Below are 12927 nucleotides of genomic sequence, written 5' to 3' on the forward strand. Positions count from 1 at the left end.
ATTTCATTGCAGGGCCATGACAATGAGACAATGAGAAAAGAAGTTTCACAGTGTATAAAAATATCACTTTATAAATCTAGAACGACATATTCCAGGGTGTCTAGGGATGGTTGTCCAATTCACTATGCAAGGAAAAGAGTCATGCATCCACCTTATTGGATCAAAACTGTCTACGTTAACTTTGAAAATTTCAAAGTGTTCATAAGTAAAGGGGTTGTTCAGCGAAAATCTTTTTCTTTCAAATCAACTGGTGTCAGAAAGTTATATAGATTTGTAATTTACTTCTATAAAAAAAATCTTATTAGCTGCTGTATGTCCTGCAGGAAATGTTTTTTTTTTAGTCTGACAGTGCTCTCTGCTGACAACTCTGGCCGAGGCATGAACTCTCCAAAGAAGGAGAGGTTTTCTATGGAAATCCCCCTAGAAAACCTCTCCTGCTCTGGACAGGACATACAGCAGCTGATAAGTATGGGAAGACTTGAGATTTTTTAATGGAAGTAAATTACAAATCTATAAAAGTTTCTGAAACCAGTTGATTTGAAAGAAAGAGATTTTCGCTGGACAACCCCTTTAAAGGGTATGCTCAAAATGTCACGGAAACAATTACTTTCATATTTATCAGGATAGTTTCTGGAGATTCTGTATTGCTGCTTCATCATTAAGACTAGACATGAGCGAATCTATAGTAGCAACAAAGCAAAGCATTTTGTTCTTATTGGCATTCTGCTCATCAGGCTGTGGGCTGCTCCGCTCCCTGTCGCTCCTCCCTAGGTGTTGGAAAAAGATGGATCCAGTCTTGGGAAACTGGGAAAAGTGTCCCAGGACTGGAATCATCTTTTCTCAGCACCCAGGGGGGAGCGGCCGTGAGCGGAGCAGACTTTAAAGCCAGCAGCCCAATTAGCAGAATGCAGATAGGAACAAAGCTTTTCTCTTCGTTCCTACTGTAGATTCATTCATCTCTTATTAAGACCCACTTTACTTTCATGTCTAAGCTTACACATGACAGGTACAGAATACCAGGCTTTAATGAAACTCTAGAAACTTTAACTCTAGATCTAGATCTATGGTTACCTGTCCATTAGGAAAATCGAAAATTTTAAAACATCACAAGTCAATATAATAAATGACGCAATCCGCAAACTCCCCATGCCTGATCATTAATAAGATCAAATAAGACAACATTTGCGCGGCTCCCCGTAGTTTCTATTTGTTTGCACTGTACAAATGCCAAGCACTAGTCAGTAAATGTTTAGTGACTCTCTTCCGTTGGGATATGCTAGACTTACTTGCTCGCAGTATACCTTGTCTGCACTAATAAACACATCAGTCAGTCTGCACAGACTATCCGCTCTAGTTTGGCTTACTTTCCTTTATAAAACTGCAGAATTTATCTGGAAGCCCCATAACACTTCACTGCATTATACACCGGTGCCAAATGCTCCATCAGATGCCGCAGTGTTTGTCTTCTGAACTGTTACTTCCCAGTCGTAATGCTTGCTGCTCAGAATGTGACTGCGTTCTCAAGTGTTCCTCCTTCCCATTCAAACATAAGATTCGTAAATGCCAAATTATGAACAATACATGCTTTCCATTCCACTGTACGTCAGCAAAACACTTGTTAAATACATAAAAACCCTGTCTTTATGCCCATGTTTGTAGATTTTACATGCATAAAACACAAATAAAAGTAGCAGTCACTCATGAACCGGCTATAAAAGTGAAGGTCTTGTTGGATTGGCATCACTAACAATTCCCTATATAATCCCAAATATAATTTAAATTTTGGAATGACTACATTTAAGAACCATGGGGTAGATTTATGAAACCTGGTGTAAAGTGAAACTGGCTCAGTTGCCCCTAGCAACCAATCAGATTCCACTTTTCATTCCTCACAGACTCTTTGGATAATGAAAGGTGGAATCTGATTGGTTGCTAGGGGCAACTGAGCCAGTTTCACTTTACACCGTATTTGATAAATCTCCCCCCGTGTCTGCTTATTATCTGGGCATGGTTATGTGGGAAATCCCTTGACTGAGCACAAAAACATTACAGAGGGCCTTAGGGGACTAGACAATCTGCTCATGAGTAGTAATGTACTATATGTGAAATCTCTTTTTCAGCTTTTTGGATCTTTAGTAAAATTGAAATTACACAGCTCAGTGAAATTGATATAATAACATAATAAAACGGTCAGTAAATTCATAAATCAATAATGGAAGCGAATGTAAGAAACTGTGATATACCGTATTAGAGAAGAATGCATTTCTCCATAAGTCCATAAGATTGCATTTCTCCATAAGTCTCGTGCCCCTTCCTAAACTCAGAATTTGCTTTAAAAATCGGCAAATATCCATCAGTCAAACATACAACATACAAGTCACTAAACAGCAGAATATCAAGCTGCCGTTAAAAGTCCATGGGGAGGAAAGGGGGCTGGAAGAGTTAGCTACAGAGTTAGACAGAGGGAAAGAGAGAATATCCTGAAAGCTGGTAATTTACACTGCTCAGTAGTGATCTATAATGTCCTCCATGCTGCTGCTGCTTCTGAGGGTAGTGATAGAATTGTGGAGCAGAATCCCCTCTTCTGTGTATGTGTGGTGTATGGGAGACATCACAGCATATAGTCTCAACCCACTAGTGCCAGGAAAACTAAATACTGGAGATGTAACCGATTGACAGTAAAACTGGTGAAAAATGACATATATAAAATCTATAATATTCAATGTAGAAATTTGGCAGATACAGAAATTGTTGTATGATAAGATCCTTTAAGCTTCAGGTCTTTGAAGGCCCCTATTACACGGGCCAATCAGCAGGTGAAGCGAGCGCCGACCTGTCACATCAGCGCTCGCTTGTGCCTCTTTCCCTGCTCGCTGCAGGAGGGGCTTCCCCGCGGGGGCTACAGGAGTGGGATCCCCAGACAATCTTTAGCTCGTCTGGGGAGCCCATAGGAGATAGTGTCAATCTGCTGCCGCTGCTCTCGTTCCACGTGGCGGCGGCCAGCAGACTGTCGTTATCGTTGAACAGTTTTTGAGTTCTACGTTTTTTCTTTCTCAATATTCACTGCCTCTGATATGCAATGTGTTCCACAGACCCGAAGATTCACCACATGTACTTTAACTGCTGTAGAACAGGTAATTCATCCTAGCTTTGCCACATATAGTATACTTATTTATCCAGTCTGTGGGAGGATATGATTTAGCTAAATTACATACATTTACAGCAATTCTAAAAAATGCTTCCTCTTTTATGATATTGCAGGTGTGTTTTATAGTGGAAGAATCCAGGAGTGAGGAAACATATTGCAAGACCCATTATTAACATGAGGACGATTGTGTAGCTCCCTATCCAGTACAAGTATCGCACAGTTTGATATAGAAGACATTATCTTGACAACTAGAAACATGAACAATAACTTTTTTTGTACACTGCATATGTAAAATAGCAAATTTCCTCACCACTTGTATATGTGAAGACAATATACACTCCACAATTTACTTTTTACAATGAAACAATTTTCTCATAGGGGACTTTCCAATGGCACAACATATGAGAAAATATTTGCCACAAAACTTTCTAATAAACATGGATGCTTTCTTCCAGAGACAGCAAGACTCTTGTCTCCAGAATGGGTGGGGTTCTGTAACTGAAGTGAATGGAGCATAAATGCAAACCACACCTGAACTAGAGACAAAGGGAAACATTACTCGTACGCCAGTCTTAAATAAAACCCACCCCTTTCCCCCAGCCGGATTTACTAAGAAGCTCTTAGTACAGCCAGCCGGCCCAGCGCCTGGCACAGGCATTGCAGTTAGGGATGGTCCGAACCCGCCGAGGTTCGGGTTCGGATGAACCCAAACGCTCGGCATCGGATTCCCGCTGTCTGCCGCTCCGTGCAGCAGGCGGATACAGCGGGAGGACCGCCTGGAAAACTGGGATACAGCCTATGGCTATGGCTGTATCCCAGTTTTCCAGGCGGTCCTCCCGCTGGATCCTCCTGCTGCACGGAGCGGGCAGACAGCGGGAATCATTACCGAGGGTTCGGGTTCGTACCATCCCTAATTGCAGTACAATTCTACACCTGCTTGGGAGAAGACGTGGATTTGTATCATGATTTACGCTTACGGGCATAAATCAGGATAAATGAGGCTTAGGAGAAAGCCATGCCCCTCCCCCCCCCCCCCCGCCCACACATCAGGTGAGTGGGGGATACGGCTGGTGTACATGAATCTTCCCCTTTTCCATGAAAATATTTTTGGAAATTACTTCTGTGTGCTTACTATTGCCAACTCTGTCTATGTCAGGAACTGTCCAGAGCAGGAGAGGATTTCCATGGGGATTTGCTACTGCTATGGACAGTTCCTGACACAGACAGAGGTGGCAGCAAACATGTCAGACTTGAATATGAATACATATTCATTTGAATATGAATACAACACTCCCTGCAGAACACAGAGCAGCTGATAAGTACTGGTACACTTGAGGATTTAAAAAAACCCTGAAATTTACAAATCAGTATAACTTAAAGCAGTACTCTAGCTAAAAGCTTTTTACCAGTAATTGAAACACATTACAAAGTTATATAGCTTTGTAATATGCTTCAATCACCTATCTGCCCCTTCCCTATCTTTTCCCCCTCAACCCCCCACCAGGAAGTGAAGTAAACTCATTCTTACCTAATGACTGTTGATCCCAGGCTGCTCTGTGGCAGCCATTTTGTGACAATGACATCATCAAGAGGGAGGCGGGTCTAAGCCCTGTTACACCAGCTCCCCTTTGTCAGATGACTCAGGTTGCTCAGCTCTGATTGGCTGAGAAAGCTGTCAACCATCTATCAGTTTTACAGAGTCAGTTAGACATCACAGGAGACAAAGTGCATCATGGGAAAGCCCAAACCAGGAAGTGAAGAAAAAATGAAGGCACCAACTGGAGCTTCAGGAACCTGCAAACAGCGGGAAATTCAAACGGAGACAGACTCAGTAGGGATGGTAAGAGTAAAAATTATGTTTATGATTGATTGTTTTTTTTTTATCAATGCCAGAGTACACCTTTAAGCTAGTATAAAATGTTAGTATGATATGCACTATATCTATAAGCACAGCATATGAAGAATACAACACATAGGTTACTGCCATCTGTGTGTAAGAGCAGTAGAAAAGTACAGCACAGCCCCTTTGCAAATGAACAGTATAAAAGGTTGTACTCTCTTAAAAGTAATCATTAAGTAAATAACTATATAAAAGAACACCATCACAGGTATCACCACAACCACTTGATGGTCAAATATATGGGCCTTGAAGTTTGCTATATTATTCATCCATACTTAAGGGGGTATTCTAATCTATATAGTCTTTCCAATGCAAGTAGATAATATAATCCATTTTAGAATCAGTGATTTTTTTCTAAGCAGGATCCTTTGATTTCTAGTGTACAATGCTGTTCAGTTCCAAGTCAATTACCCATCAACTGTATTTATTACAGATGTCACCAAAATTCAGATATTCATAAACCCCCAGTAGTAAATGACATGCCTAGTACAGGGATGATTATATAGTAATGCACTATTTCATTGGATTTGTTTGCTTTTATAATATTCTCATTTGGAATTAAATAGAAACTACAGGCTTATGATATGAATTGAATCTCTTAAAGAGTTTTCCTCCAACTCTAGAAGGTGAGTAGTAGAGCTGCATAATACATCTATCAATCATCCAGCGGAACATGCAATGTTCCATGAATCAATAAAAAAAAAAAACTATTTACTTTATTGTGAGGCAGCTCTGTGCCAAATGTACTTTTCTACTGTGTCAAGTTCAAACCATAAAATAACAATGGTAACTGAAGTAAATGAAGTTTGAAGGATATAAGGCTGTGTTAGGCTGGGTTCAAAACACATTCGTTTTTTTTTGTGTGTGTTAAAAAAAAACGTGGTTGACCACTGGTCAGACCCCCATTGATCAGCTTGTTATTCCCTATGCTATGAATATAGGATAACAAGCTAGATCCAAACCTAGGTACATACAAATCTGCTGATATGTACCTGTAGGGGGAGAGCTGCAGAATCAAGCACTGTTCCTATTATCTTCCTCTGTGGCACTTTTTTTGGTTATTATATTATTAGCCAAAAGAAATATGTAAATGAGCCCGTTTGGTGCACCAGCCCCCCCAGGGCACTGTCCCGCCAGACCGTTGGCCCGTTTATTGCCTCCCACTTATGCATATTCATATATGCATAAGTAGTTATGTCCACTTCCTTGCCCAGATCTCACTCCTGTGCAGTAACAGTAGCTCAGCGGTGTACAGATGCTGTTACTGTGCAAGATCTGGGGAAGAAGACTTCACTATTTAACCCCTTAACGATATATATATATATATATATATATATATATATATATATATATATGTAGAAGGCAATGAACAAGCCGACTGGCAGGCAGGACGGTGCACAGAGGGGCTCATTCACATATTACTTTTACATGGCTACATAGGTAAAAAGGTTAAAAAAAAAGACAAGAATCCAGCAAGTTCAATCTTTAACCCTACTGTGTTGCTCCAGAAGAAGAAAACCCTGATGCCAATTGCCCCATCACAGAGGAAAAAAATTCTTTCCAACTGCAAAATGGCAATCAGAATAAATCCCTGGATGAACGTCCTATCACACAAAGTCTAGTGCCCATAACTTGTAAAGTTATATTTTGGCTAATAATAACAAAAAAACTGAGCCATGGAGGAATATAAGAAAAGCAATGCCGGAATCGGCATGTCTCCACCTATAGGTAGTTGATAGTTTACCTATAAAATACATTATAAAATACATTATCTTGGATTTCCTTGTTTCCATCTCAATTACTCTCCCATAAAGTTCCGTGAACTCTATAAAATACTGAATTGTGGCATGCTATGACAATCTGTTTGTAAACCGTATCTGTACCTGTACACAGTATGCCTACCTGTGCTCTCTATACCAGCACTAGCCACTATAGCATTACAGTATATTGGAGAGAATAGTAAAGCTGCAGAATATAACAGCTAATACACAAACATTTAGCCAATTTCCCACTGATAACACAGCCCTTACATTACAGTACTAATAGATAATGGGGAGAAAACAGCTGCTGGGATTCTCCCACTGTTCTGGCAATGACATTGTGCCAGCTGTTCTAGCATAACACTGTTGTAATGCCCAAGATTCCAGCCAATAACATTTATCACTTTCTTAACTCCAGTGGAGTTGTATAGAGCATGTAGATAAGCATGGAGGGATGAAGAAAAATTATTGGCTGAAATACCCTTGCAGAATACACGTGTCTATTTGTTTTGCCCGAATGCTAAATGTAGCAACTTTGCAAATACTTTATACATCTTCTATGAAGATCAAGCCCAGCTTTGTTTTTGTTTTTTAGGTAAAATTAAATCACCAGACAAGCTCTTTAAAGGGAAAGACGAAAGACAACTCTAACCTGCTGTTATGTCCCTTTTGTGCATGGGCCGCCGAGGATGGAAGTAAGTTTCTTATGTAGTTATATCCTTAGGCTATACAGCGATTTAGAGCACTGAGTGTGGGAAAACCAGCTCCCAAGCACCAACCCACCTCCGGCCGGCACACCCCTACCAATAAATATCAATGGAACCGGCTGGCTGGTTCAGTGCACTGAGGGTGGGATTCCATTAGCATAAGGATATGACTACAAACTACATGGAAACGGTACTGAGGATGAAGGTAAGGAAACTTCTTTCCCACTCAGCACCCTGCAGGGACATATCATGTGATTAGATATGTCTAACCTACTGATAGTTTCCCTTTCTAACACACACAAATCAGAGGAAGTCATAGCAGCTTACAGGTGATCATTTGAATGTAATGAATCATTTTCTGAAAATACAAAAAGCAGATCCACTAAGGAAATTATGCATAGGACCTGCACCTGATGTATTTGCATGGCACTGCTTGTTGTGTTTCATGGTACCTGCAGCAGTGAATTCATAATGTGTCGTGCTATACATGTTTGCTCACGCTGCTCAACTGACTGTGACATGGTACTCAATATAATAGTTATACTAAGTCAACACTGCTGCAGTAGAGGTGCAGCTCAGGTTGAGGTGCCTGATGTCCAAATGATCACTTTTTTTTCTATTTTACTTGGGGTCTATACTAAGCATCACATAAAAACAGACTGCACTTCAAAAAGATCCTGCAGGATTTTCCTTCCCATCTAACCCGGATGACAGCAATGTTCAGCCTGGCTGGGCTGGCACTTTCTTCCATCAAAAAGAGGCCAGGAATTGATGAGTAAGGGAAACAGTCAGAATGGCAGTGGGGGGGTCATGGCACATGTGTACATATGTTTTAATTTTTTTTTAAGCCCAGTTTGACCCATTTTAAACATAAAAACGAACAGACAACTCCTATAAGAAGCCCAAAACCTTCAGATACTAAGGAGTCATGGTGTGTGGACCAGGGCTTACATGGGGCAAAATTTACTGGTCCAGCTAAATTGTTGCCACTAAGGTTTCCAAAGAGGGGTAGTAACTGGTAGAGGACACTGCTCTGTCCATAGACACCAAAGCACAACAGATGACTGTGTAAAGAAAATAAAGTATATACATCGCCTCTCCATGCAGTTTTCTTCCTGGCCTCTCCCTGGTTCCTGCAGTCTCTGAAGAGACAGGCTGCTCAGCCAATAGCTGGTCACGGCGATCCAGGAAGACACCGGAAGCGCGGAGAGGCATGTATAAACCTAAAGCCAGGGCTGCACGGACATCACTAATGATCTCCATGCAGCCCTTGCTGTACAATTATCGAGCCAGGTAATAGGCACTGATTTAGCAGATTGGTGCTCGTTTACATTACTAATCCATGTAAAGCCATGTAATACAGTGCTGAGAAGTAGGGGATTTAATACAGAGAATCTAAGACAATGCAGAGGAATGAAAAGCCATTAAGTTTGACCTCAGGGAGATCAACCAGAACTCAGCGGAGACTCCATTACATGTTTCACAACATCAGTGAATCTAGGATTCTAGGATGCAATTTGTCCTTGATCATGTAACTGTGCACCTAGGCAGTAATAAAAGGGGCAGTTTATATATTCCATAGCACATAGGGAGAGATATATCCAGTGGTCTTACAGTAAGATTCTCTTAGTTGTCTGTAGCAACCACATCACAGCTCTGCTTTCATTTCTCACACTGCTCTGGTATAATGCAAGCTGAGCTGCGATTGGCCACTATATGGGAAGTAAAAAGAATCTTAAACTTGTAATAATAAGACAGCTTGATACCCCCCCCCCCCCCCCCAATAACGTTTTCTACCTCTTAGGTTGGGTTGTTCTACTCCCCCCCCCCCCTTGCTAAAGTACAATTTTACGTATAGTAAATGTTTATAGGATATACATTTTTTTTTTATTTATAAAAAACAGGTTTCATTAGAATGATTGTTTTGTTATTTCTGATGCAGCATAAAGCAGCTAGATAAATGGCCGCCCAGTGCATTAGCGTTCATGAGGAGGACAGTAACACAAATCATACTCTATTATGAGAGTGAATGCTGAAATAAAACATTGTATCTAAGTCAGTTTATTCTAATTAACTAAATGCAGATTTCAATTAAATTTAATGGAGTAAAACAAAAAAAATAATAGCAGCGTGATATTATACATTGTAATAATCAGGTTGGCACACAATGGTTTGTATTGAATTAAGTTTAATTCCAGTAAATCATCATAACAACTGCTGGGACTCAGCCAGGACTTCAGACTGATACAAGATACACTCCTCAGCCTGTAGTATACAGTTACCGGCATTGGTAGTGTCATACGGATAGTAAGGCTGCATGCAGAAAGTTTACAACGTCTCTGCTGCTCCATAACATTAAACAGCAGGCTCTCAGTGTGCAACTATAGTGCTGACTAGCATGGCTTCTGTAATGGATGGAACACAGTGGATCCGCTGAACATCCACAAGCAAAGGTAGTAAGCCACACAGGGGAGCGGAATCTAAGGGGTCACTGGTCATCATATATATATATATATATATATATATATATATATATATATATACTGTTTGTATTGTCAATACACAAATAAATCACTTAAAAGACAGCTGAATATACTGTGACTCCTTTTAGCTACAGTGCAGCCAAGTAGGGGCTGAGTGTCTGCAATAGATCAGCAGTTGTTGAGAGTCCAGCACCTGCTGCAGGTCAGGATCAGTCACTAGTGATTCCTTTCTAGTAATAAACGCAGCGTCAGGAGAGATGAGGAAAGAGGGCTGTCCTCTTAATTACAATAGCCTCTTTATTTTCCTGCAATCCATATTTCATTTGCATGAGACCTCATGTCTCATATTCAGTGACGGATCATTTGCATTCAGTCATTTGAACAGTTTTTACATATCAAATTTACAACACGGATAAGTGAGAATTGTCAATTGGCTTCTTTCGAAATAGTCATTTTTTTACTATCTTAAAATTATTAGAAAAAAAGTCAAGGAGGCAAAGGGAAGGAAAGGAGCACTGCTTCTCAGGTTATTATAAATGAGAGATCTGTTCTTTTAAGAAAAGTGGTATATGGGTAAATACTACAATGTTAAATAAAAAAATTTTTAAAAAAAAGATAAAAGGAAAATCAAAAGGAATTTCATAATAAATATGAGCCCTAAGAGAGTATATAATGTAGCACCAGTGCCTGTACAGACCTTAATGGGTTAGAAATGTCCATTGAAGTGTAAATTACTGCTAATAGGACCGTTCATATATTGATTTCAGTTAGTGATGGAGAGAGGTGTGTAATGGCCTTTCACTCACATACTGTACAGATTTCCAATATTAAGTGGTAAAACATAATGCATACTGTACGGAATATAAAACAGAATACATAGCAGTTCACATATAATAACTTTGACTCGGTGACCTAAAATGTAACCTATGACACAGTGTTCAATGCTGGATTACCGCAGTATAATGCATGGTCATACGTACCTACTACACAGCTCGGAATCATTGCACTTGCATGACATCTGCTATCTATTTTTGGGACAAACGAGGAGACCAAATACTAATGTAAATGTATCAAATGACACGACCTTCCCATCACATATAAAACCGGTCGCCACTTGTGAAGGCTCAGAAGTACTAGAAACTCATGTCTGAAATATGTGCATTGACACACATACAAGCACAAATATATCTCTATCTATCTATCTATTATATATCTATTAATCTATCAATTATATATCTATCCATCTATCAATCTATCTATTAATTATCTATCAATCAATTATCTATTAATCAATCAATCAATCCATCTATTATCTATCTATCTATCTATCTATCCTGATGTAAAAAGAACATAGTAAAATGCTATATAGTTTGCAGTATGGTGACTGTGAATGTACCTTAGTCGTTCCTCACAGTTCTATATAAAGGGGTTACAGCTGAAGGCTATAGATCACCATGAACAACAGTAAAAAAACATTTCTTACCATGACATGTAAAGAAGAAATAAGCTCTGGAACAGTTTCAAGATAACTGGCTATGGTGCTATTCCTCTGGAAATCTGCCATCTACAGTAAGCATCAGGGTCCAGGAAGATCACACACAGCTGCCAGACTGAGAAGTGATGTTCAGTGATAATCTGGAAGAACCTCAAGGACATAGAGGTGTGGTCCTAATCTAAATGGCATTTCCATGTGGACAACACTTTGCCTAACCCATAAGAAATGACAGGACAAGTGTGTCTTGTCAACTATATGTTAGTCAAGTACTCTACAAGAAACATTATCTATACAGCTAATTATATAAAAAAAAAAATAATGTACCTGATTCATCTGAGATGTAACTCTAAGGCAGTGATCTCCAGTCCGTAGCACTTCAGCCCCTGCAAAACTATAACTCCCAACAAGTGTTCCTACTGCAAGGATGTAATAGCCAATTGGTGTCCACCACTGTGTTACTGAACCGGAGTCTAAGTACCCTCTAAGTTTTCACCCTTTTCCGCCCTCCAAAATACAGAGGCTGTACTTCTGCTGCTAGAGGGAATCAGGTTACATACCAAGGGTGGTTCCAGGGTGGGTTGCAGGTGGCCAAGCAGCCTACAAACAAGCAAAAGTCCTCTGATCGTTTTGTTTGGCCTTGCTAAAAAATTGTTATTTGCAGGCTTCACATCTCCCCATGTAATAGGGGATGCACATCCAATCAATGATGGAAGCAGAGCGCCATGCGATCAATCAATAGCTCGTGTGGCCTTCTCTGCATGACAGGTGAACCTTATAGTGATGTCTTTAAACAGGTGCAGATCTATGTTTTTACTTTTTTTTCATAGATGGTCATACAAACTAGTAATCGAAACAGTGACTTAAATCCAGTGACTCACAGTTGACGCCTTCCCTGATCGGAGTCGCTCACTTTTCTTTTTCTTTTCCACTAAGTCCGAGCCATGACTCTTCTCTTCAGACTCTGCCGGAGAAACATTTTAGGTTCCTTGCTCCAACACAGAGTAGTTAGATCCCCTCTGTGCACCCATAAAGTAGTTTGTCCCCCTCCCCCTGTGCCCCAGAGGCCTTCTCTGTGCTCCCATATAGTATACGCCTCCTCTCTACCCTCACACTGTATAGGCCCCCATTGTGCCTCTAAATAGTATAGGCCCCCACTGTACATTCATTTAACAAAGGCCCCATCTGTGCCCTCATATAGAATATGCCCCCTATTCAGCAGTTCCCATATAGTATATGACCCCCCTCCCATGCAGCATTTCCCATATAGAATATGCGCCCCCTATGAAGGAGCCTCCATATAGAATATGGCCCCCCGTGCAGCAGCTCCATATGAAATATGGCCCCCCTGTGCAACAGTCTTCATATAGTTAAGGCCCCACTAAGCAGTAGCCCCTAAATAAGGGCTAGGGAACCTTGGCTCTCCAGCTGTTGCAA

General features: G+C 40.4%; 1 protein-coding gene across 6 annotated transcripts in view; it reads right to left on the reverse strand.

The window, feature by feature from the left end:
- MCTP1 (multiple C2 and transmembrane domain containing 1) overlaps positions 1-12927 on the reverse strand; it is a 528068-nt gene that overhangs the window by 450413 nt on the left and 64728 nt on the right. Inside the window, exon 1 of one of the 6 annotated variants that reach the window (XM_069962931.1) lies at positions 11818-11900. The exons of 4 other annotated variants lie outside the window; for them this stretch is intronic. In XM_069962931.1, the coding sequence (XP_069819032.1) occupies positions 11818-11826 (9 nt within the window). In that variant the 5' untranslated portion in view covers positions 11827-11900. Of the gene's footprint in view, positions 1-11481; positions 11563-11817; positions 11901-12927 lie in introns of those variants that run through there. One more of the 6 variants, XM_069962929.1, reaches the window with a different exon arrangement.

Source organism: Dendropsophus ebraccatus, chromosome 3 (assembly GCF_027789765.1).
Source record: "Dendropsophus ebraccatus isolate aDenEbr1 chromosome 3, aDenEbr1.pat, whole genome shotgun sequence".
NCBI classification, from domain to species: domain Eukaryota; kingdom Metazoa; phylum Chordata; class Amphibia; order Anura; family Hylidae; genus Dendropsophus; species Dendropsophus ebraccatus.